This window comes from Pelecanus crispus, chromosome 1, assembly GCF_030463565.1.
Source record: "Pelecanus crispus isolate bPelCri1 chromosome 1, bPelCri1.pri, whole genome shotgun sequence".
In the NCBI taxonomy this organism is placed as follows: domain Eukaryota; kingdom Metazoa; phylum Chordata; class Aves; order Pelecaniformes; family Pelecanidae; genus Pelecanus; species Pelecanus crispus.
Genome location: NC_134643.1, coordinates 197,356,144 through 197,383,627, shown reverse-complemented (window position 1 = coordinate 197,383,627; position 27,484 = coordinate 197,356,144). Strand labels below are relative to the sequence as shown.

General features: G+C 42.2%; 1 protein-coding gene across 1 annotated transcript in view; it reads right to left on the bottom strand.

Annotated features, from left to right (window-relative positions):
* Nucleotides 1-1,162: 1,162 nt before the first annotated feature.
* Nucleotides 1,163-27,484, bottom strand: part of FOXO1 (forkhead box O1) — a 63,455-nt gene continuing 37,133 nt past the window's right edge. The window contains exons 2-3 of the mRNA XM_075709078.1: nucleotides 1,528-2,884; nucleotides 1,163-1,230 (exon numbers count right to left, since the gene is read on the bottom strand). Coding sequence (XP_075565193.1) covers nucleotides 1,541-2,884 — 1,344 coding nt within the window. The 3' untranslated portion in view covers nucleotides 1,163-1,230; nucleotides 1,528-1,540. The remainder of the gene's footprint in view (nucleotides 1,231-1,527; nucleotides 2,885-27,484) is intronic.

Genomic DNA, 27,484 nt, shown 5'->3' with positions numbered 1-27,484 from the left:
ATGACAATTTTGTCACTAATTTTTCTAAAATTATGGATTTTCTCCAAAAAGTCCTGCTCTTGAGTGCACAAACATTATGAGACCTCCATGAAATAAATATAAATGTGAAGCATTGTACAAGCGTCTAACAATGAATACTTAACACTTTGTGGTAGTCAGAGTTAAAATGATAGTAGAAGCAGATGACATTTCTAAAAATGCATATATAAAACTGATTAAATATTTCCTAAACATAAAGTTGTCTATATTTATACATCACACAACAAAAAAAAGGGACAGAAATGTTTTGTATTCAAGATACTTATTAAGCTTTTCCTTTATTAGCACTCCCAAGTGCTTAGGGAAATTTATAAAAACATGTACTTAATCCAGTTAAAATACTGTACAAAATGAAGAGGTTATGAATGCTGCCAGATCTCAGATTCTTTTTTTTTTTAAGTTGCCTATGTAACAAAAGTAGACTTTAATTATAAGAAAAATATCTTGGAAAGTATTCCAAAAATTGTCTTAAGTCCAACAATAAAGTCATTAGTCTGACAATGAAATCCAGATATATTCTTGCATAAATTTACATACATACAGGTAACTTATCAAATGGCATTTAACCTACTGTTTGCTCTGAATAGTCGGTGAGTTTAGTAGGATCATATTTAACGGGCTATTCTGTTCCCATATGAAATGTGTGGCAATTTTGAGTAAAATAATGCAGTTCATACTGCTGCAAGGCAAGTCCACAGTTATCTCAATCATAAGAACACAGGTAACATCAACGAAGGTTAAACTTACTTAGGGCATGAGATCATCACAGTATTCTTACAAAAGTTTATAAACTTTTCTTGGACCAAAACAGATAGTCTTAAAAAACAATTCTTCTTCTACAGATCATACTGTACAAAACCGAAAGCACAACATGATGTAAGTAAGAGTCTTTGCTGTGATTATATGGTGTAGTGAATTTGGCACTTCAGAGTAATGAAATTTCCAATGGCACAGTTCTTATCTACAGCAGCACATAACCTGCAAACCTTGGGCAAACATCCTGTACAGGAAAATACTCTGTCTGCTGCCAACTCTGACGAAAGGAAGAAAAAAGAAAAAAAAGACCCAAAAAAAAAAGCTAGTGCATGCGCACAGCTTTGTCAAGAAAATTAAAAAGGAAGGTGAAGGACATCTTTGTACTGCTTTTCTCAGTTCCTGCTGTCAGACAAGTCTGGAGAATTTAACCGTAGCCTAGGAAGAAAAAAAAAAACAACAAAAAGAACAAATTAACATTCACACTAAAAGGTTAAATCTATTAAAATATGCTCAAACTAGCTTTAAGATAACTTAAAAGGGAAAAGTTGGTACATGGTAATCCTAATGCACCAGTGCAAACTTGATTTACAAACCAATAAAGGACTGGAAAGTGACTGACTGTAATAGAGGCACTTCACGCACCAACACAGAAGGCCACCCAGATTTTAAGCATTTTGACATCTCTTTTCCCTTTAGTTGTTTTTCAGCTTTATTATAAAAAGCACAGCTTACCTCCTACTACATCCTAGCCTGACACCCAACTGTGTGTGGTTGTCTTTACGCTGTGCTGAAAACTTTGGTTAGGCAATACAGTGTCAAAGTTAAAATCTAACGTTTCTCCATCCATAAGGTCATTACGGATAATCGACTCCATGTCACAGTCCAACCGTTCAATTAACATGTCATCTAAGTCACTGGGAAGCTTCTCCTGGTGAAGGGAAACAATTCCCACCCTTCCGTAGCCATTGCAACTGTTAACAGGGGCATACGGGTTCATAGCATTCATCTGCATCGGGTGACTCATAGGCACTTGTAACGAAGTCTTCACTGTCGACAAGCGATTTAGACCTGAAGTATGTGACATGGTGTTCACTGTGTGTGACAAGGCACGACCATTAACTGCAGGTGTTGGCTGGTTATGTCCTTGGTGAGGGCGGGTGTTAGGGTTCATCATTTTGTTGTGGGGCGGTTGACTGCCATAAGTTGGCATCACCGAGTTAGCGACCATCAGCACACTTTGGCCCAGCGCCCTGCCACTAGCCTGGGAAACACCAGTGTCTACTGATGCCAAGATATCATTGTGCGGTGGAGAATCGGAAGTCAGTAACTCCTTCAGAAGTCCTGCGGGACAGTTATATTGGCTCATCGATCCATAGCTTGATTTACTGTCTTGAAGAGTCTGCATAGGAATCTGGGGCAAAGAGTTCATGCTAGCTTGAGCATAGGTAAATTTCCTGTAGTCTGGATTTGGTGAACCTATACTTGTGGTTGAGGATGCAAACGAGTAACCTGGTGTTTGCTGCATCAGGGTAGCAGATGAAGACTGGGTTGACACAGTCATTGACGTATTAGGTGACAAGAGATTAAGGTTATCCAAAAGATTCTCCATGTTCTCAGAATTACTCATCTCTGAAAGGCTGGGTAGAGTAGAAGTCATTTTGGTGGCTGATGATGGGTATACCATGGAGTGCACATCCCCATCTCCAAGATCATCTTGCTCTGGCAAAATAGGAGAAAGTCTTCCGCTAATCGTACTAGCGTTAGAGCTAGTTCTAGGTCGAAATGTACTCCAGTTATCAAAGTCATCGTTACTGTGAGAGCTGGGGCTTGCAGGCCACTTCGAGAACTGCGATCCGGGGCTGTCACCATTTCCCTCTTGACCAGACTGAAGGGATGCTTTTTTCTTGGCAGCTCTGCCTCTGCTTTTGGCAAACTTGCTGTTGTTATCCATGGATGCTGCTCGCCTCCTAGGAGATTTGCCACTCTTTCCTCCTTCAGGATTGAGCATCCACCAGGAACTCTTCCCTGTTCCCTCATTCTGCACTCTGATGAACTTGCTGTGTAGAGATAGGTTGTGACGGATTGAATTCTGAAAAACAAAATAAGGTGTAAGAAATGGAGAAAATATGCTTCTTTTATGGTGTACTAATATTTGTCTTTGCAGACATACTTGCATTTTGTTAGAAAACATGGGGTAATCATGAAATGGGAAAACATGCCAGTCTGGAAACATCTTTTATCAGCTCACCAGTCAGAACTGGTTGAAACAAGCATGCAGAGAGTTGCCATGTCAATTTGTCTGTCATGTGGCCCGATCACATCTGACATTATAAAAAGTTAAATAAAATACTGAAGGAGCTGTTCTGAAATACAAATTCTTCATAAAGGAGACAAAACATACCAGAAGACCAAGAAGATAACTAAAGATCTCATCATCAGCTTCACCCTGATTGCATTTAGGGATTTTTTTTTTTTAATTATTGTTTTAATCAAAGTTCAGGAATGCTAGATCCTATTGTATGGTCCTTATAATAGCACCTCATCATGCACATCCCTAAACCCTGCAAACACGCCAGCCTGTGAGTATTGCCACTGAATATTAGTGAGGTTTATATTACTTGTGTTATGTGAGAAAACACATATAGAAAAACAGTTGAGGATTAGGTTCTAATTTTTATAAATAAACACCACAAATTGCCTAAGAAATCATAAGGGAGAAAGGAATGCAAACAACATAAGATAAACTTGCATTTAAAACCTCAGTCTTAAAACCGTCTTTCTCTTTCAAAATCAACATTTTAATATGCAAAATTGACTCTTCTTAGAAGGCACTGGAGGGCACAACGTATCTTGTGCTGAGACTGACCAGAGGTACTGAAGCTTTTCATTGTCTCCTGAGTAATGTTTCATGGTTTGTTCTTAAATAAAAAAAAAAAAAGAAGAAAAAAAATCCAAAAGTCCAAAAATCCAAAATCCAAGCCCACAGGTTGACCTGTTAACAAAAGACTATCCTTTGCATTACCGAGCTGTAGATAAACATTTTTTTCCTCATGTAATTTTCCACTGAGCACACGTAAAAAACATTATATCAACAGAAAAGCTGTCCTATATTTTGACATAATTGCTAACAACAGGCTGCAAGTTCAGAGTGCTGAAATAGGCAGCCATAGATGTTGGTAGAAGGGTGGGACAGTAGCACAGTCTACATGGGGACCCATGGTCTGCACCAGGACTGCAATTCATGCAGAACAAGTAGGAGGGAACCACAAAACAACACATGAAATGGGCAAAGCAGAAATTAGACCTCAGTGGCAGAGAAGTAAGTGATGCAGTAGCTGCCTTCCATTCATAGTCATTTTTAGCACATTGTCTAAGGAAAAATTTGGGGGAGCACAAATGGAAAGACTGTTTCCAGAAAGCAGCAGTAAGGCTGATCTTGACCAGCAGGCCAGTAGGCCAATTATGTCAAAACACTAAATGGCTGCCAGACCTACAAAAACCCTGTTCTGTCTTTCCTGTTTTTCTACCTTTTTCCTCCCATCTATCTTCTCTTCAGTTTTTAACTTGAGCCCCAAGACCCACTACAGTGCCAAACCATGAGGATGACACAGCTCATGGAGCTTTGCATGCCTTGAGGCAAACCAGAGGATGAGGGACGCAGCCACTGCTCTGGTCTCTGGCTGCTTTTGTGGTATTTCCCAACCCAGAGTGCTGCCTGTGACAGCAGCATCTCCAGAAACGTCTTCCTTCAGCTTCTCTACCTGTCCTCCTGTGCACATCTGCTTTCTCAAAGATGCACATCTTTCTCCATTGCCTCTACATCCAGCTGACAGAAGAAAAGCAACAAAGGCCATAAGGAGGCATGCCAGGTGAAAACAGTCATCTCATGGGGCCTGGCTCAAACCAGAGACAACTGGCTCAAATCCCCTGCAAGGGCCATGACATGTTGTGGACCACAAAGCCAACCAGCCAAAGCAGACCTGGCCACCTGCAGAGCTCAACAGGAATGGTTATTCTGGGGTTGAAGAGGAGACCTTCAGCAGATGAGGGCAGCAAGGGAGCGTTACAGTCCTGCAACGCCGCGCAGACAGCAGTGTCCTGAGACTATCTCCCCAGGAGCGCAGCTTCACCCCAAACAGGGGCACAAGGCACTCTTCGACAGCAGAAGATGGCAGAACATGGCCTCATGGCAGCTCACTGCTCAACCAGCACAGAAAGGAGTCAAAATGATGTGCCTAACCCCAGAAGCCTTTCCAACCTCTCCTTCTTCTCCGAAGAACCATCTTTAACAAATTATCCCAGTTAAACAAACACCAGCGACAATTTGAGTGTTTCCTTATTCAATTTTGAAAGGAAGCCATTCTCATATTAACTAATTAACGCAGGACTGTATCTCTTCGCTGCAGGTAACCCTGCAATCAAAATCTCATCCTCTCTCTAGCTAGCTACAGCGTGTTAGGGAAGGCCTTGAAGTTTTATTTTCACCAAGTGCAGGTAACACGTCAGAAGGGTAAGCCCAAAAATCCATCTTTGGACTTGCCTGCAGCCACAAGGGCCGACCGAGAAGCCTCGTGAGGCCAGCCCAGCGCAGCCCGTTGTTTTTACTCGATGGCCACAGCCGAACCCCCGGCTGACACAAGTCCAGCTCTAGAAATGTCGCAAGAAAGTTGTTCTGCACGGCTGTTGATTAAAAAACCTCCTGAGCCCGTTCATTTTTTTACTGTATTTTGTAAACATACCCAGTTGGCTCAGGCTTACTGTTTACTATCAAAATAGGCATATCAAACACACAAAACATCAGGCAGAGAAAATACCGTGCTAAGGCTCAGTTCCCTCTTCTCTGCAACAGAAGTGTTAAATATTTAAGAAATCACTGCTATTCCTTAGTCATCAAAAATGTTATAATCTGGTATTATTGTACTGAGGACATCTGAGGTCGCTCTTTGAGTAACAGAGCTGTCTCCTAACTCTGCCAGCAATGAAAAAAAAAAAATTTTCCTAACAGGAAAAGGTTTGCGGCCCAGAGCTTGTTACATAAATTCCTGTTTTTCACGCAGCCAGCAGGACATTAAAGAAGCTATGATTTACTAACTTGGAAAAAGTGTTGAAGAGGTAAATCTTGTGAAAATATGCACTGCTGTTAATGATGTTGTGTCTACAAATCTTTGCCAGACGCAAACATGACCTGATAAAAAAGTATAGTTTCAGCAGTGGATCTTGGCAGCTGGAGGAGCGGCGCGGCTGTCAGCGGCCAGGGTGCTCGGCGGCACCGCCGGCCCCGGCAGGCTGCAAGACGCCTCCAGCCACGGCTTTCAGCAGAACTTCGAAGCAAAGCTTCCCAAAACCTGGCCTGAATGATGCAAAAAGCAAGCGGCCGCAGTCTGAGGCGGGTTTCCGTGCAGTGGCGATGCGTGCCAGATCGCTCTGCGAGCATCCGCACTGGAATTTTATCAAAACCTCCTCAGGACGGCAGCAGGGCTGCTGCCACCTGCGGGGTGTTTCCTGGGATTAAGTTTTCCGCCTTTGAGATAAAGCGCGGAGAGCGTCCGCTCCTGTTTGGTCTGCGAACCAACTTCATGCCATACGCTTCAGCGTACGGACCAGGAACTGTGGATATGCTTATCGCTACTCGCTGATTTAAGAGCCAAAATACGCAAAACCAGTATCTGCTAAATGCAATGTAATGAGCACATACCAGCTAATACAACTCGTGAAGCCAAGGAAACGATTCCTTTGAATCTACACATTTAACATCATTCAGCTGCATTTCCAACATCTCCTACAGCCAAACCACACAGCCCTGCTTGCTGCTCTTTAAGCAACAAATAAACTCAAACATTTTAAAAAAATTAAAGAAATACACGTCTCAGCCATTTAATCCTTGGGCGCAAGCAGCTCTGCTGATATCTAATACTGCATTTAAACCCAACAGATATTCATACTAAAACATGCAATTTCAGTTTAATCTGACCTATTGTTGAAAAAAGTCATACCGCTATTACAATTAAAGTTGAGGTATTTAATTATTTTTTCAGTAAATTGTTTTGGTGTTTTACTAAAGAGAAACACCCAAAAACACAGTTGTTTTGTTAAACCTGACAAGACTGTAGGCCTGTACTTACAGAAGGGAGACCATACAGGCACGCTGGCCATCTTTCCTCCACCCCAGCCCTTGGAGCATGCAAGTGAGAGGGAAGCAGAGCAAACCTTCTGCTGCAGATCTCCTGTTTAACCCCACTGCAAATCTCTCCAAGCAGGATCTAACTGTGGATCTGTGAGTATCTGGGGAGCTGCAAGACCTAAACCTTGTAAAAGCACCTATGAGTGCCCATGGTCTGTCCCACCCTCAGACACATGGACACAGACAGCACCCATTCAGCTATCACACCAGCTGTGATAGCCACCAAAAGGGAGAGCAAGGAATGGATGCAACAGTCAATACATTTTACAAAAACAAGTGGATTTGTTACCAAGGTGCGTACACTGATGGTATTGCAATAACTCATGCCATGGCATCTCAGGAAAGAGATTCACTAGTAACAAAGGCAGAAGGAGTTGGCCTCTGGAGGTAGATGCAGCCATAACAAAGTGGGAGGCCATAAGAGCAAGACCGCTTCCATAATACACAGGTCGGGCATTTCTATTAAAATTAAGTCTAATGACTGCCCACAAATTTTTCATTCAGAAGACATCTCAGCAGTCCACTGCTTCCTACACCTCATCCAAGGGGACAGTCTACACTTGCTGCCAGTCAGCTTGCACTACCATCAGCTGAAATGGATGCAAATACAGATTGGGGCACAGTATCTGACTGTAGTTCTCAGGTCTCTCCAAACAATATCTGAAACAGATTTGGAAGCTGGAGAGGGACTTTCAGGGAATACGACACTCAAGACCACTTCTGCCATGACCCTCTAAGATAATCACAATTCAAAGAAAGAGAAGAGAGGAGATCGCTTATTTATTTATTTTAACTGATAGTTTGAGAATATTACAATAGGAACATGCCTGGCAAGAAAGTCAGGGTTGAGGACTGGTAGGAGAGAAGTTCAGAGACCCATCAGCTAACATCAACACTGCTGAGAGGTGTCTGCTGTGATCAGTGGTGGTTTGCACATAAGCCAGCTGTGTCAGCATGTCACATTACTGACAGCTTACAGCAGGATTCAGAACCAGCAGACTCCTTCTGTGGCGACAACACTAAAGCAAAAGCTTTGCAGCAGAGAAGGGAAGACCTCAGGACTTCCATATGCTGTGACAGAGGACATCAGACCTGTCTCTCAAGGTTTGTGTATGGGACTCTACAGCAGGTCCAGATGTTCAAGTCACGCTCCTCTTGAAGCCTCAGTGGCAACCACCACTCTAAAAAGAAGTCATAAGACGACCTCCTAGGAAAGTATTCAAAGGACAGAAAGTTCACCACCAGACTTGCCCAGGGTTCCTTCAGTATTAACAGCCAGACAGCAGCAGCAGGGGCTAACTGTGGCAAGTGGCACCACATGGCATCTATCCAAGGCTAAGCTAGACCATGCCTGGTGAAACAGGCAGGTCTGCTTGGCATAGTTACACTGCCTGCACCCACTTTGCTGTGGTTTCCAACCATCCTGCCAAGTTTGCAGGGGCAGGGTGAGGAGGCTAAGGAGGAAAGAGAACATTGATAACTCCAGACGTACCAGAATTTCCTTTGGTACAACAGTCTGGTGTAAGGCAATCCTGTTTGCCTTATATAATGACTACGAGATACAAGAAGTTCAGATGCAGATGCTGCACGTGGAGCTTGGGTTTGCCTCAGAGCTAGTGTTGGACACCCAAAAAACATTTGGTCAACAGATAGCACAATTGTTCATAAAACTGCCTTAGCCACATTTCTCTCTCAAAAGCATTCCTGATGCTACAATGTTCACCAACACAAACGCACATCTGACTGCTGTGTCAGAGGCTTTAAATGCTAATGAAATAGCTATCTTTGCCACCCAATTGCAGCATTCTTTGATTACAGCTCAGAAACCTTCACTGCTGTCAGATAAGAGCATGGACAGAAAGCATGTCACTTAGCCTCAGGTCAAAGAGTCATATTTAGAAGACGCTGGCAATTTGCCACCTGCAGCTGCATGAAGGTGGAAGGGCAGGATTTCCTCCTAAACAGGTTATGCTTTTTTGGGTCCTTTGTTCTTGCAGGGGGGGGGGTGGTGGTGGTGGTGGTGGTGGTGGTGGTGTTTGTGTTCGACTTCATTTTTGTCCTGCGCTGTTATATGGTTAAGAAGTGTCAGCTGGAAAAGTGCAGAAACAAGTCAATCTTACTAGAGGGACCTTGCACTGTTTCTCTCTGCTTTTCATTACAGATGGTGGCATAGTGAGAGTCTTTCCCAGAACACCACCAATGAAACACCATCTCCAAACATGGAGATACCTTCATAGACCATTTCATTTGATAGTATTTCAGCAATGCATCCCTTGTTCCCTGCATGAATGTACAAGAATGGGACAGACTCTATCTTATCACTATATGGTCGCTATAGGTGCCTCTCCTGCACAGAGGGGGGGGGGTCTCCTGTGACCACATTTCAGTGGCGTTAATCTAAGCCCTGCGCATTCTGCAGTTAAGTCCACAGATTTATACTCTCCTATGCTTCCTTCTCATAGCTGTATAAGACTAAAACACTTTGGACACCAAACGGGCTTGGCCATCCTCCAGGTTGTATCCTACTGCTACACATGGCACCAGGGACTGGATGGGATTTCACAACCACTTGAGCTTTCTCCTCTGGAACATGGTACGTAGTAACAGAAAAATACATCCACTGCTCCAGACATTGATGTTTAAGGGACTTGGCTGTGCATACTTACGTGTCAGAACTGACAACGCTACTGACATGTATTTGAGTAATTCCCAATTGCTATACCCAGACACCCTCTTCGTTCTAGGCAGACTCCTTTGAAGCACTTTTCCATCATGGCAGTTTGGATATTTCTAATGAGATGATAACACCTGCCTACTTCGTCCACATGGGCATTTAGAAAGAATGAACACAAAACCCATTAAAAAGGTAAAGCATAAAATGGGAAGTATACACACACAGGGCAGGCATACTCCTGGATACTGTTCTGATGTGATGACCCCCAATCAAAACTTCTTATGACCACCGTTATGTTTTCTGTACCTCCAAGACAGAGACAGAGTGATCATCCATATCAGTGCCGATACTCCATTTAATAACTACATTTATTTCTATAACCACAATACAGGCATGATATAATATCAACACAGCACACACCAAATATATAAACATTTGCTAGCATTTCAAAGCCGAGGAAACTAAGTGACACTGATTAGGAAAAACAACAGACGAAGATGCATATGAAAATTGTGAGATTTTTAAAAGGGATTTGTCAAACGGAACTTCCTCCCTCTCTGGTAAAATCATCTGGGAAGCCAAGACAGCCAACAGGTTTGTCTAAAAGCTATCGGGTTTCAGGGGTGAAAGAAAGGCAACAATAAGAAAGCAGCACAGTGTTATAAAAAAACAAAAGCAAATAGCCACGAGGGTAAAACAAAAGTTGTGAAGTGTAGAAAATAAGGGAAGAAATAAATATCAGATGAAAAAAATTCAAAGCTAGCAGGGATAACTATGTATTTGGTGATCCAGACAAATCGTAATACTGCCTTTACAAAACTGATGCTGTAAGCTTTCTATTCCAGTAGACAGAAAATAAGTTTTTGACAGATATAAGAGTTCCATATTTGTAAATAAACAGTTCTGGTTTTCCACAAATATGGGACATATATATGCATATGTACATATATAGTTTATGATGAAGAAGCATTTCCCAAGTTCACTAGTGACACAAGAGGCCAACACTGACGCCTTGCTGAAGAGGAACACTTCAAAGTCAGGATGCCCTTATAACTGGGGCCTTTTCTCCTCCCTCTTTAAGCGCTCTCAGACCTCTGGCCTTCGCAAGCAGCCTGTGCTGCAATTATGACAGTAACGCAAAAACAGCAAAGCAGGAGGACACGTGCATAACCTGGGTGCCCTGACATCAGTCCCAGGTGCTATCATAGAAAAGCTGATAAAGGATTCAATTAATAAAACATCAGAGGTCAGGGATATAATTAATGTCTTTCAAAATAGTCCCACAGAATATACACACTCACATGTACAAAAAAAAATACATCTTTTGTTCAAGAAAGGTAAGCAAGAGAACAGCTGCAGATATGCCAATGCCGCACTGAATGACAGTGCAGCCAAGATTAGCACCACGTACCACTTCTAATGTGTGCTCATCAAAGGGATTAAAACCATTAAAATTATCTGTAGTGCAATAAGCCATGAGGAAGGCTGCTGAGATTCGTGACGGGCAGGTAGCGCTCTCACAATTATTCACTGCAGGCTCTAACGCAGCAACCAGGAATGCAACTGTAGAGGAGATGCAGGCACCACAGCAGCAGTCTGAGGCAAAGCTCTCCTTGAATGCAAAGCACAAGCAGGTTATTGCAAGGAAAACACGAATCACAACTATAAGCAAAGTTTATTAAAATAAATAAATAAAAATTTGGAGTAATAAAGTAGCAGTTCATCCACACAAAGCCAGAATGACTAATAGCTTAAAATTTTATTCTGCGACTATAGTAAAGAGAGACTAAGGGGTGTTTATTTTTTTTCAGCCAGTGGGAATAATTATGATCAGTAGGACCAAAAATGTTAATCACTCGTTTCCTGTTTAACAGACAGCCTGTTTCACCTCTGCCACTCTCCACGGTTACACCCAATTCATCACAAAGACTACAGCACTGTTTATATAAAGCTTCCCCCTTTTTTTTCTTTCTAGAACTAAACTGCCTTTTGTTGACATTCATTAGCACTAATGAACAGGTACAAATGTGTATACATGCTAAATATATCAATACTAATTAGACCAACAGATCATCTTAAAAGAAGCACTAGAAACACATTCTCAACCAATAAGAAGCAATAAGGTGGGAAATAGGCCAAAGTCTCAGTGTAAACCACAGAGCTCAGAAACATCATAGTCCGAAAATAGGGCTCATTTTCTGCATTGGCCTTTGTGGACATGCAGAGAACTTCCAAGCAATTAAAAAAAAGAAAAAAAAAAAAAAAGATACGATTACACCAAAAGCTTTAATAGGATAAGTAAAACAATTGGAAGGATCCCTGCCTGAGGATTCACATAAGCTTTACATGTTAAAAGCTCTGCATAATAACCGAAGTAGGCATTTGCCACTTGCCTAGGTAAAGGCACAAGCAGACCTAACCCTAAATGTTTGGGTTCAGTTGGATGCTTTACCAGGGAGCCACACATCTTCTCTTCATCTTCATGGATCAAGTCTATTTGCTTTCACAAAGTCACCAATAACCTAAAGGGCCCGAGTGATTGTCATGACCTGATGGATTAGCAAGCAACAGGCTACCCACAACAGTGGAAAATAAGTTAAAACTGAGGCTGGTAAAGCAAAGCAGGAAGCACTGGAGACATAGGCTAAATCCACGACACTTGCCCCATTCACTGTGCTCTCCATGGACTTGCTGTGTCTGGAGAGGCTCGAGGACTTATTTCACCTGCACCAATGCCCACTGCCTGACCGCAGACCTCTCCTTCGGGACACAAGAGAAGGAGCAGCTGCCAGCTTGCAGCCGTGGATCCATGAAGGGAGCCAAGCGCACCTGCAGCACTGCGCCCGCGACTCCTACAACGCACAAACTCATCTGACAAGGGCAGCAGAGAGATGTTTGCTTGTCTGCAGGAAAGCCACCAAGCCTGTCTGTATTTCTTACCTTGAGGAGCAACATACCAAAGGGGGTGTACAGATGCAATAATGTAAAAAGTTGGGTTGACTGAGTCTTTGTGTAGACATATTAAAAATAAATAAATTAAAAAAAAAAAAATACATCTCCCTATTACACTTGTGCCAGCATAGCAGAGGGAGCCTTTTCCTTTAGCAAGCAAAGAGCCAAATTCTCCGGACATGGGTGTCACTGAATACTAGATTTTCAGAAACAAAGAGTCAATGAAAGCAGCAAGCTTCCTTTGCAGCAGGGTTAGCTGTACCCCACAGGAAATCCCTGGCTGAAGGAAACTGCAAGTCTTGTAAAAAGAAGGGCAAAGCCTTCCATTTACAGGCTGAACAATATCTTACGCTACATCTTACTATGCATTTGATCTCTATTTTGACTACAGCAAGTGCAAGGATAGGCTACCAAGACTTAAGTCTAGTCCCCAAAACTACAAAAAGGAAAATAAAACAGAGTTGAGTGGGTTTTTTTGTTTTAGTGTCTTTTCAGAGATTCTTTACTGCATCTAGTGGTAAAGATGCTGAATGTTTCACATTTGTAAGGGGACAGTGTCAGCTTAAAAATAACAACAACCCTCTGGGTTTCACCTAATGTTGTAAATATCTGATGTTGCTGTAGTAGCCAAGAGAAACTGAGGAAAGAAGACAGGGACATTTCTCTTTCCTTTAGTTTCTTTTGTACATGAGTACAGTCCAGTGCATAAAGCCACTCTTCTTACTATTTGTTTTTCCTCTAGCCAGTTCTCCCTTTATCTGTCTCACGTATAAAAAGAAAATATAATTTTCTTGTTAACAAAATATTAACAGAAAAATAGATTTCTTTTTTATTAAAATAGCTTAAACAGGATCAGATTTCAGTTCTCTTTAAACTACTGCATCATCTGCAAATACGTAGATAAAGAATATTGCCCTATGCAGTCAATATTTGTTCTTTTTTGTGTGTGTGTGTTCTGTTTTTCATACTTGTTCTTTTTTCCAAAGTTACAAGAACCAAGTACTGATTTCCAGTTACTCCTTTTTGTACAACCTAAAGAGGCAGTACATACACTAGGTATTGTGGTTCTACTCAGTTTCTTTGAACACAGAGAACCACTGCCTTGGTACTTTTTTCCCCCACCACAGAAGCAAGCCAGGCCACCAGCACACTCTCTTTGGGAGAGCTCTTTCCAATTCATGCTTGCTCCCATAGCCTAGTAGATTTTATACAACATTATTTACTACTACAATGCCCACAAAGAGCCCTCATCCAAATTTCATTATAGCCTTGAGCTATATTCCATGTGTGCATTGCCCCTCTCCACTGTCTGGCCAGTTCCAGCCACCCTCTTTCACATAAGACGCAGTTTATACTTAAAGGGTTTTTAGTTTATTTTCTCGTAAGAGGGTCTCAGGACTCGGAGGACTCCTGACGGGTGGTTGCACTGCTCATGCCAGCGTCTTCCTCTCGAATGCTGCTTTCCATGACGTTCTCCAGGCTGCAGTTTCAAGAAACGCTGGCGCTCATCACTGGGTTTTATGACATCTGTTCAGCATTACAAAGCCACACTTGCCCAATCTTGCAAAACGTGTAGCACCAACTCTGAACCAACTTACCTCCAGACACGCTCACAACTTTCAATAGGCTACAGGAGGCAGAGTACTGTTTCTCAGAGCAAGCTGGGCACACAGAGGAGGGAAATCTAAAGGGTAATTTCTTCCCTCACACCAGTTTTGGAAGCATTCCTATTCCGTCACTACTGTAGGCTGTGCTCTGTACTTAACAGACCCTTACTAAATCAAAGGACTATTTACAATCTACATACTGGCAAGTCCACATTCCCATAGAATGTCATCTGGCAACAGTGACTTAAACCATCAGCTCTGTATTTACTTGCTGTCCTCCTTCCCAAACAAGAAGAGTAAAAAGGACAAGAGAAAAGCGTGTTTTTAATAACAAGAATGGAATAGAGTAAGCCCAAGAGCTCTGGTGTATCAGCATTCATCACAGTACTCAAACATCCACTTTTTTTAAGAAAAAGGAAAATATTACAATGAGGACAATAAAAAGGAAGATAAGCCACACCGCTGCGGCTTGGGACCTTTTACATATGCTATTGGTGCTAGAGAAGTGCAGAACCACACTGGACTCAAACTAAGACATTTCCCAGAATGGGATGCTGTTACACAAAAAACGAGCTTTGTTAGGTGTTTTGGGTGCCATTTTTCTCCTGCTGACTAGGTCTAATTAATTTCCCCTCCTTACTATTTCTCTCCATTTGATATACGCAAGGAGACTGGCCTCACCATGGCTGCTTGGAGAAGACCTCACTCATTCTTCTATTCCCCTGGACAGAACCTGACACAAGGAGCCTCTAGGCACACTGGGGACTGCCAGGTGCAACAGGAGGTGTCCAAGGAAGGACACTGCCATCACCCTCATCAGTTCAGAGAAAAAAAAACACTGTTTTTGAAAAGCCTTCCACCCCCCTTCACTACTCCTACAAACTCAAAAAGATTTTATCAACTTTCAGATTAGGCTCCCTCCTCCTGGAGGTCACAGTCTTTGCTTGGTGCGAACTTCACCACCATCGCTCCCATCCTCCTTCAATGAAAAGCCCATGGGTATCAGGGCAGCCTAACCCTGCCTGGCTAGCTATTCAGATTTAAGGACTGCAACATCCACCTTCTCAATCACAAAAGGCTGCCATGGGCCTCCCATCCCTCCCGTGCCTTTGTCCAAAGACGGGGAAGGCAGAGGAGCTCTCCCCTAGCTTTCCCCAGACGTGCACTAAAACGCTACGGCAAAAGTACAGCTGAGACAGCGAGATAAAATGCCCTACTCAATTCAAAGGGCTGCAACAAGAAAGTCTTAAGACACTCTGCAGGGACTTGCTCAGTATTTGCCTCCTCCTGCCTGCTTTTGCCTGTTTTAAGTACCGCAGTTTAGTTTTCCCTCTCGCAGATGTTCAGACAACACAGCCCCCTGCACAGCTCTAAAGATGCACAGGCCCTTTTCTTGAGAAAATTGGCTTCCTAGGTCAGAATGGGGCACTCATTTCAAAAATTAATAATAATAAAAAAAAAATCACAGGACACAAACTTACATCAGATTAAAAATAGCAGGAATGTCAGCAGTAGGAGCTGTCATTTGCAATAGCTATCAAGACACAGGAAGTTAGTTATTCTGTGGATCACATAAGGGCCTCTTTAAAAACAAGGATGAAACAGAAAAAAGCAATTATGTTTACTGAGGCTTGTTTTCCAATATTACTTATCTAGCCACGTTTGTTTATGAAGTTTTATAATAATTTTTCATGGATACATCTATGGGTTTATGTCCACAGATTTGTTGAACTGCTGGCAAACTGCAGACACTGCAGCCCTTGCTGCTCTTGTTTAATTTTTGGATTATTTTCAGTTGTGAAGATATTACAGGGAATGTTTCCACATTTTCATTTTGTTTTACAAAGAAATTAAAGTGTTCCCCCGGAAAGTCAGGTGTTTTCAAGTATTTTGTTTGTTGATTATTCATGTAGTCATAAATTACGCAGAGTATTTGGCAGGCCATGACTTTCACTGTTAAAACGTTTGTTTTTACTTTTTCAGTTATTATTTAGATCCTGGTCATAACATGCTTCAGGTTGTTTTGAACAGCAAAGAGGAAATAAGCAATATTTTAACTTATATCACACTGTAACAACATTAAGTGCCTACACAGCAATATGCTGCCTATTTAGTATTTTCAACTTTCTTCCTGTCCGCTGCTGACTTACAACAGCAAGAAGATAATTCATAATTTTACACAGCTTTGCAACCTGTAAACACAGCTATGATTTGGCTCACAAGCATGGTCAGAACAAAACACAACCAAAAAGGAGCAAGAAACAGGACGTAAAAAAAAAGAGCAGATTATAAAGTAACCATGTTTGCTGAAGGTTGGTTTTGATATCATGGGAAAACCAACAAAGCTCTTCTGGAGTCAGCTTACATGCACCCAGGCACTGCAGGTAACACAGCTGGAAGAGGCAGAGCCCCAGAAGGCACTGTTTGCTTACATTCACCCTGACACTAAGGCAAAGAGTTAGAAAAGAGACTTAGAACTACACGCCATCCCCACTGCTCATCAGGATCACGGGCTGCTGTGGACATGATTACTAGCCCGTCGTGACTCCTAAGAATATGCCCTCTGGATCAGCAAAAAGAGAGACATCGTTCCAAAAGTCACACAATTCATACAATACAGTCTCTCTGCCAAAGTAGAAATTACGGAACTACATTTCAGGAACTTCTCAAGGACTTTTTCTATAGGATTAAGTTGGACATTATCTTTCAAGCATTCAGTTCTCATGCAGCAGGATTTCCGCCTCTCCTCCGTTAGAGAAGTCTTAGGAATCCCCATAAGAGAGAAGAAACATGACTTTTCACTACGTGTTTTCCTTTGGCCATCTTTGTGAAAAATATATCTTCAAAATTTAAGAGTTGGAGTTTTGATATAACCTCATATTCATGCCTCAAGTCCTCCAAGCACACAGGCTCAAAAAAACAACTCTTTCTGTTCTCAAAAGGCAGAGTGAATGACACCACCTAAAAACACCTTATTTTGGATCCCCCTAACATGAACTTTGAAAGATCTCATTTTCTAGGAAAACACATTTGTGACTCAAAAATAAAGGTGCTTGGCAAGATAATTCCCTCTCCCCACAGACATCTACAGGCTACCCAAGCAAACCGCAGTGCACTACAGTCATCCAAAAATATCCTTTTGGAGGTGGAACACATTTACCAACCTACCTGCAGAACATTTCTGGCAAACCAACATCAACAGAAGAACTCCTTCCCCCATCCCCAAATTTCAAGTGTGTAACTAAATAAAAGCACAAGGAGATGTGCAAGAAAAAGCAGATCAGCATGCCTGTAAAACAGAAGAGCTCATGGACATTTTCTAGCTGTGAACTTCCAAAGTTGCTATGTCAGCCCCTGAAACATAGCAACTGGGGTTTGGGCTGAGCCAAATTATTGCCAACCAAGCAATAATAGTTGGGGCAAAGATAGTTTTCCTAAAGATAAGACCTTGTGCATCAATTGATTAATTTTTCTTCCCTTTCTCTCCCACCACCAGTTGTACATATGCTAGACTTGACACCAAGCATCACCATTCTCTACTTTTATTTTCAATTAAATTTAGGTATGCCAGTTTGACAAAGCTACATCAAAGGAGCCTCTCCAATATAGCGATATTGTACTGGAGCCTCTGTATGACAAAGTTGGTATCGGAAGCTTCAAAAAAACAGTGGTAGAAGTTGAGAATAAACATAAATAATTGCGGTTTATCTGCTTTAACACTTGAGCAATATTAAATGTACCCACTTCACAGTGCTTGGCCTTTAATAATAATAGGAAAGCTTACCTACCCTACCCCTTCTCCATTCTTTCCTCTTCCCTTACTCCCTACTCTCCCGCTGGAATAAAAGTAATAAAATAGAGAAGATAACAACAGAATAATTATCTGCTCACAGGGCAGAGTCTGGACCTCAACGTTTACAAGCTAGTTGTTTCCTGCAAGATTAAGTTTGTATTTCTTAAAAAGACTACAATTAACAACTGCTTGGATTTAACTACATGTTCTTCATTTACCTAGGAAGCAGAGGGAGCTGAAGGAAAGAAGAACGTTTCTTCCAAGACTGGCCCTGTAAAAAAGGTACTTCCAAAACGCAGCTTTGGAGCAGTGACTGAAGGATCTGGACCTAGCACCTTGAAGATATCTAGGCACCAATTATTACTTTACCACAGTCTAGTATCCCCTTACATACTCCTTTTAATGAAATTCTCAAGGCATCAGCAGAGTTCAGGACCTACCACTTAAAAACACATTGCATGCGTCAGGCTCAAATAACGGAAACTGGCAAAACAGACATGGGGGCTCAGTCTTCCTTTTTCCTCCTCCATCAGTTATTCAAGGACCCCTCATTCACGCCTCCACTGCTGCCTACTTCCTTCAACACCAGGCGTCTCTGGGCATCTGATAAGGAAGCTTCAAGTTATCTTGCTCGAAGTTTGCCTAACAACAGCAGCCATCCCACACACATACACATTCAAGACATTTGACTGATTTTCCAAGGAGAGCAGTAGCTCAGTAATTTTGACAACAAAAACACAAATCTCAGTGCTCTACAGCTCTTTAAAAATTAAGCGATATTTTAAACAGAAAAGATTAATTTTTTAGCAATTCTCACCTATTTCTGTGTATTTTTGTGCTAAGTATTCAAATGCGAAAACATTCAAGATTGAGCGTGATCAACCAAAGCATTAAGATACATATTCACCCCTAAGGACAACTGGAGAGAAGTCTGTGACTCGCACAAATCCACCAGCTGCAGCGATTTCTACACAGTATGGTTGGCTAATAAAAGCCACAGAAACATGTTTAAAGCAGACTTAAGGGCCTTTTACCCTAAGAAAGAATTTACCAGAGAGCAGCAGTGACAAGGCGCTTGCTTCCTGGCACAGCTAAGGGCACACCACAACCTTTGCATCAGCTTTCATGACTCCTCTGCATTGCCACAGAGGCTGCCCACTTCTCAAACAGCCTTAACCATATAGATTTTAAATGTGTTAATCAAGTCTATTGGCAAACTCACATCTTTTCTACTGTAGCTGTTCTCAGCTTGAAGCCCACAGACTCTTAGGGCCTCCAAAATACTTTTAAAATCCTTCAGAAGGCAGCTAGGGGAGGTAGCGGCAGTCAAATGTCCTGTCTCTCATTGCACTGGCTTTCCTGTAATCCTGGCTTAAATACACCTGCACCACAGGAAGAAAATGGACAATTTTAAGTTGCTGACTCTAGAAAAAGAGCAACAACCACCGAAGATTAACCCCAGCCCCCAGACTTTGTCAAAAGGATGATATAAAGGACAGGCCAAAGGAGATTAACACAAGTACGATGTCAAAGTATGCTCAAACAGCAACAGCTTCTTGACAAAACACTGAGGGGTCATAAAAACCAGAACATTTAAGAAACCAATATTGCAGAGGAGAATTGACAACCCTGCAGTCTGTGCACAAAGGAAAGCTCTCCCGGACCAGGTTCTGGCACCTGGCAAACTCCAGCAAATAGTTTTGGTTGTAATGATGCAGCACAACTCAGTGAGCCCATAACCAGAAATGCAGACAACCCAGATGACTTGGGAGTAAGAAAATCCTCTGAGAGACATACAGTCCAACGGAGAAGGCAACATTGCCATTCTTCCATGCACTTCGGGACCTGGTGGTTCTCCTTTCAGCTGCCAGGAGCCAGGGAGAGATGCAGTAGCAGAGAAGCGCACAGTTTAGAAGGGGACATCCACAAACGCATCGGCAATGTTAGCAAGGGGCAGGGAAAGAGGTGGACTCATCAGCTGCCTCCTCTCATTCCTGCCATGAAGGGCAAGAGGCTTTTGGGATCATTCCTACAAAGAGACCTGTTGGCCCCTCACATGCAGGGAACAAACAAGAGCAGGCCCCAGCTTTGGAAGCTCTGCCAGTTTGTGGTCATCTTCCTACAAGACTGAAAAGACATGGGGGGAATAACCCCCACTAACAGCATTTGCAGAGAAGGATTTAAAGACTGTGACTGGTATTGTACAGCAGTTTCATCATAGCTGCTCAACGAGCCACAGTAGATACCAGTCGCTCAGCAACACCAAGGGAAGGAGTGTCAGCCACTGAACCAGGCAACACTTCCCTGAACACTTCGGGTCGTCCAGCTCCTCCAGGGAGTTCTGGGCTTATGGGGTGGTAGGAGCAGAGGCTGCCACTCCAGTTAAGCTGTTTCTCCTTCAAATGAAATCAGGAACCTGCAGCCTCAGCAGCAGCTTCAAAATAGAAAGGCTGCTTCTTCAAACAGACACCCAGAGAGCATCCCTATGAGAGCTTCAGCCAAACATAATCTTGATTCCCAAGCACTGCTCACTAAGGAATGTGGCCAATGTGACCACAAGAAGATACTCTCTACACCTCAGTTGCCATCCCCTGAATCTGCATGTTACCAGACTCACGCCCTTCGCTGACCAAAATTTTCCTCCTCTTTCTTCTCCTGCCCACATCAAGTTTACTTTATTTCTACCAGAGTGACATCGTCTCCAACACCTGGACCGAACACTGGCGCTTTCCCCAACAAAGAAACCAATAGCCCCACACCAATTCCCAGTGGGAAAAGCTAACAGTAAGCAGGTTTCAACAATTTAATATATTCATTATGGACAAAACTTACTCTACTCAACTCAACAGAAACTTTACCATTTATTTCTCAATGGTCTGACACTCATTTTCTATTCAGGGCATTAAAATACTACAAGTAACTGCTAGTTCTACTGCATCAAGATCTGCTCTGCTTTGGTGTTATTTTTCCTTTGCCTACATTTCAATACAACATGCTTCAATCTTTTTGTTTCCTTTTTCTTGGAAGATGAGTTTATTATCCATCCTACAAGCCCCAAGATAAGAGAAAAGGCAGTAAAGGCAGTATAAAGAGTACTTGTGAAGATTAAAGACCATAATGACAATCACGGGTCACACACAGGAGGCTGACACCCTCACTGGTATTTTGGTTGTTGACTCTCTTAACCACTTTGTGGAAGTCTAACAGAGCAATAACAAACAGCCACGAAAAATAACTTTCTCTCCCAGGTACACCTCTCCTGGATGAGTCGAGACACACAGACTTGCAACACGCAGTAAGCTGCCCTGCCTAACCTACAGCACCGCTGGTAACAGGCACTCCCGCCAGCCTGGTGCCTACTCGCATGTGGAAAGGTGAATGGAGAAGAGGGAGATGAAAAGGTGCCTGGCACCGTTGTCAGACGTTCAGAAAAACACCGTTTTCTCTAGCACAGAGAAGGAAGCAAACAGCAAGCGCTGCAAGTGCCATCCCTCAGCCGTGGCAGCACGCACACACATGCACTCACATTTCCTCTGGCTTCATGAAAACAATGAAGTGTGGGGAGGCCGGCTCTTATATAAAGTACGTACCAGCTATGTATAAAATTAGGAAGACAGCTGCTTCAAAAGCTCACCCTTTTACCATCAACAGGGCTTTAATTAGTACCCATCTGCTTCCTGTTTTATACTACAGAACTAACTTTCACCTGTTTCGGCAAAACACCCCTTCCTCCAAATGCCAGTGTGTGCATGCACATGAACGCACACAAAAAGCTAGCAAACACCGTTACGCTTAAGTAATTAACATGAGAAATCCTTGTTCTGGGTATCTGAGCTATTTATTTGCTTTTTTAAAAAGCTAGGCTTTGACAGAGTTATCAAATTCCACAGCCTACACCTTTAAATAACACACATTGCATACTTCACCATTAATATTAATTCATTGGCACACGGGGACCCCAAAGAAGGACGGGAGCCCTGTTGTGCTGGCACTGTACTACAGAGAGCCTGCCCAGAGGACTCACAATGGAAGTGTGGTTTTTTCCTGAGGTCCGTCACACACATGAAAGGATTTATGAATAAACAATGGCAAGGCTGATAGTTAAGAATGGATTCAAACTCACCCCATTGTTCGAAGCGAAGAAACAACATGCAGAAGAAAAATATTACTGAGGGAGGAAATAGCTTCACCTTTGAATTTCCTGACATTTTTCCTCCCACGCTTTTCCCCTTCACGCGTCAATTATTTATTTATTTTGCAGGGAGAAGACAAGTGAAAGTTAAGTACACCAGCAAAACTACGTGCTGTCAGACCTGCCCACCTCTCCTGCACGGAGGAGCTACCAGCGCTTGAAAGCTTGCCAGGCATGTGGTATCCAGAGAGCAAAACAAGACCAAGCGAAGCAACAGGAGAAAGAATTGCTTGGCAATGGCCGAGCAAGGAGCACCACTTGCCTGCTGCTAGGCCCAGCTACGGGAACGGGAAGAGGGGTGGGTACCGAAAGGAACAGTGTTCATAAAGACTCTACACGAGTTTTGTGAGTATGTGAAGCTTTCTCAAACTTACAGCTGCTCACTGCAGAAAAGAGCTTTTCTTAGCACACCTTTAGCATCAGCCACCACCCTCCAATGCTGCTTCTGCCAAAATAAACCTGGCAACCACTCAACTCATGCTCCAGTTTTGGAGCGGGAGGAGATCATTCTCTCTTTACTGTTAGCAACCTCATCTGGAACAGCTTTCCCACATGCACAAAGCCGACCTAATTCTCAATTAGAATTTTCTCCCATAGCATCTTGGAGCTGCTTCCCAAGGTTTTGGACCTGCCTGTCCGCAGGTTCCACAAGGTTCACCTTGAGAAGGCTATTTTGGAAGACTGAGAATTTTTTCCATTCATTTGAAATCTTAAACGATTTCCTAGGTTGGGGATTTAACTTTTCAGAGACCACCAATTAAATAGGAGAGCCATGAGAACAGGTAAACATATACACTCCAGTATCAACCATGACAAGCGCATTTATTCCCCTTTCTTTCCCACTCAGTGACAAAAAACAGTTCTCCTGACATCCCCCTTATTAAGGGACTTGTCCATTTCATTCTTTGGGGTTGGAAGAAAAAGAGAAGGATAATACAAACACCTGAAGACTGAAAAGTAAAAAAAATAATCCCAGTAAACAGAATTTCACCTGTTACCCCTTGATGTAGCTACTCATGGTGTTACTATAAGCAACCAGCCTACAATACCTTCCCCCTACATGATCACCCAATGGAAGAGCATGCTGTTGGCAGCACCAGAAGGGTCAACACTGACACCCCAATGCTGTTGGTTTTAAGACTCAAGAGTATTCAGAGTAGGTTCCCCAAGAAATTTATTTGTAGCATACTGCCATTTGTTACTAAAACAACACACCGAAGTACCATCTATCTCTGTACGCGTATGTATGGGGGGAAACGGACACATTTGTCCAGCATCACACAAGTCTGCTAAAGAATAAGAATTGTCATTCAAAAGTAAAGATTGGGCCTTGTTTTTAACCTCCAACTTCTAAAAGTTCTCACCAGCTCCTCTACTATATCATTGTCTAGCAAAGGCAGGATTTTCTCCATACACTAAAGGGAGGTACTAGTGAAGGGAATGAGCTCTGTGTCTCTAGAGGGAAAAAAAAAACCCAAATTAAAACAAATGGGCTTCCAGGCACAATGCTCTGAGCAAATGAAATGGGTGAGAAAGGATGGAGGAAAATGAGCACCAAATCTGAGAACTCCCAATATTCCTTGGAAAAGAAAAGGTTGCTCACATCTAACCCAACTGCTGCAAATCAGATATGGAAAGAATAGGGGCACTAGAGGCTTGCTTTTTTGGAAAAAAGATTTTATAGATTTTGTTCGTTGATAAAACCAAATAATCATTTTTCTACTAAAAAAAAATTATAACCTTGTGTTTTCACCTAGAAGATTACACCACCACTTAGATATTTTTCCATGATATCTCAAGCAACATATTACAAAACTTCATCCAGGACGGAAACAACAGATTGTCTCAAGAGCAAATGACAAAATATTTGTACCAGAAATCCTGGCAACGTTGCGTGCAGATGGGTTTCTGAAAAACGGGGTTCCAAGAATAAGTCACCCATGGTTCCAAAAATAAGAGTTAAATTCAAACAAAAACTGGATGTTCACTTAGCAGGGCACTGCAGTCCCTCCCCAGGGTCCCACCCTCACCACACACACGAGACACTTGCTAACCACAAGCCTCTGAACTCTGAGCTTCAGCTAAATACACAAGACTGGGGGAATGCAACCAAGTCCAATGTCCTGGCCGCGTAACCCAGAAAATGGCATGCTATGGTGTGGCCAGCCATTTTACTGCCCATGGACTCGAACCTGAGCATCAGGGCATCCCCAAAACTGCACGGCCACCATCTACAACAGCTCTGAGCTGCAGCAGGAGAGGGACCATCCTATCAAGCAGGGCCAGGAACGTCCCTGCCTGTGGTCAGGGATGCAGGGATGCTGGTCAGGTCTCGCAGCCTGCCAAGGCACAGCTGGGACCACCTCCAAAACACTCGCCCTCCCCAAAGCACCGGGGCAGGTGCCACGTGAGCTGAGGCACAGAGACATGCCATGCTTCAGTGGGGGGAGCACCGGAGCATGACAGCACCATGGCAGAAACAGATGTCTAAGACTACTCTTATAAACAGGGATGGAGAAATTTAAAAACTGCAGCTTATTTCTCCTCCTCCCCTTTTTTAAGGGGAATCGGAAGCAAAGTTCACTGGACAGTACTGACCTTTTTTTAAATGATTCCTGGGTTTTGGGACACACTGCTTTCAAGGCTCTGTTTGGTTTTGAGAACCTTACTCAGCCAGACAACCATGCTTACTGTATTTGTTTGGTTTTACTGTCAATAGCTATTGACCTGATAGGGAATTCCAGGATATTTTGAAATAACAGTAAGAAAATGGATCCTTGTTTTAAATGACATAGTTAGTCAATAGATTCCCGACCCCTAGAATCTAGGGCCTTCAACAAACTTTTTACCGTTAGCTTGACTTCCTTGGCAATGGCCAACTTCATATATATAAAAATGCTGTTCATAAAGGCTATGCAAAGCTAGTGATGTTTGGTAGGAGACAGGCACACATTAACAGTTCTAGCCTGAGATGAAAAAGCTAATACAAATTTTTTTAAATTCGTCACTCAACCGAGACCAAACTTTTCCGTTAAGACGATTAAATAACTGGCTTGATGTTTTTTGCATAAAAGACTTAAAAATGTAATATGGATATGAGGGAAGGAGAAGTGAAACAAGAATGGGATAATGACATTTCATGATAACAAAGAGCATTACAGTCTGGTGCACATAAGCAAACAGTGCCCTCCCTTTCCTTTCTTACCCTCTACATTTCCCTCCATATATGAAGTTAATGAAACTTTTTTTTTAAGCTTAGGAGATGACATAAAAATCAGGGCTTAAACTAAAAGCTTGCTCATACTCAATAGAGCCCAAAAGAACGTGGTAAGAGGAATAGAAAACAAAGTCAGCACCTCATAATATCAGCAGATAAAGTACACACCTATATTTTTGGTTATAATAATTACAAAGCCACACACTGAAGGTTATTCATTCTCTGATAGTGTAAGCTTCCAATTTACGATCCTAAGTTTTCAAGAAAAACCAAAGCTGTTGGTGTTACCACAGCAGCCATCTAGAGTATACACTGTTCTCAACATATAATTAGTTCAAATGACAATTAGACCAAAACTTAGTTTCTGCCCCCCAAAAAGTCAACAATAATTCATCAAGTTGATGACCTCAGAAACTCAACCACTTTCCAGCATTTTACTGGCTCTCCATCATATTCATCTTACTTTGACCAAATACATTTATTCGCATTGGATAGTCATGTGCAATTTTTGTTGCTTCAACACATTTAAGGCTTATTTAAGCTACTGCAAATTTCTCTTAACACCCCCCTCCCACACACACACACACGAAGGCTTGAATTAATGCTCATCCAATATATCTTTGTTTTGAGCAGGTCAAATCACTGGACAGAATCTGCAGATGACCGTACAGATTACTGCTGCCCAGAGATATTCCTGAATTCACAGGCAAGGTTCTATGCCACAAATACTGTATCTAAACAAGCATTCATTGGATCTATTAAACAACGGGGCTTACTCAGGACAAGAAGTATTACACGACGATTCAAAGTTTTGCCAAACAAAAGTGGTCAAAACTTTCTATCACAGTTAAAAAAATATTTTTTCTTTAAAGATCTCTTTTCTTTCTTGAAAAAATAGGCTAAATGAGAAAAACAAAACATGCAGCTTTGCAGAGTTCAAATAAGGAATAAGGGAACTACCTACATGAGCACAAGACGACCGGCAGGGACTCAAAGGCCAGTGATAAACAAACAGCCCTAACTCCACCTGATGTTTTTTTCTTTAGAAGAGAAGCATTGGAAGGGCCATCCAGTGACAAACCAAAATCAAATGACAAGTCTGCAGTCCTACTGGACTCCACAGAAATGCCAACTCTGCTTCAGAAGCTCTGGATTTCAGGGGAGGTAGGAAGAATGTTCTCTGCTGAAGAGGAGAGATGGCAACATGACCAAGTAAGACCGTATTGCATCCTGCTCCCTTCCTATCTCACCTGGGGCCAAAGTTCAGCAAAATTGGATGAGCTTAAAAACTGCTAAACTGAAGATGACTTCCTTTGGTATGGGGAAAGGCAGAAGACAGACCCCTGAAGCACGCACGTGCATGCAAATACCAGCTGTAGGAAGACACCGGCAGCTTCACACTCATCCTGAAACCTCCTGTCCATAGAGCAGCTGAAGACAAGCAAGTGAGCTCCTATATGCTTAACTTCTAACAGCAAAAGAATCACCTTCTACCACCTTTCCTAATTTTGCATCTGGGTATTGCAGTAAGAACAAAAAATAACAAGAACAAATACATTTCTTAGAAATTCCAACCTTTTAAAAATACTAAGTACATTAAAACTGGCATTTTAGAGCCATCAGTGTAACAGTAATCTTGATAAAGCACTACTAACCCTCAGTTCAGTCAGAAGTTATTTCATAATGGAGAACAACCCTTAAAAAAGAGCTCAGATACTCAAAGACAACATTTAACTGTCGCTGTGTCTGTACGACTACTAACATATCCCAAAGTTTGATTTACTGCTAGGAAAACACTTAAGCACAGCTGCGATGAGACATCTTTCTGCATCCAACTATGAAGGTGTCTTTACTTTCAAATTGATCCATTTAACTTCAGTGTCATTTACTTCTGTAGTATCTCAATCACAGCAAGATCACACTTCTGCTTTAGGCCACAGATAGATGATACATTATAAGAAGGAAGAAAGAAAAATTCATTTTCTATATTAATGCAATAAGGCCACTCACTTTATATAGTGATGTTACCTATATTACATCTCTCAAAAAGGGGAAAAACATCTTCCAGAAACT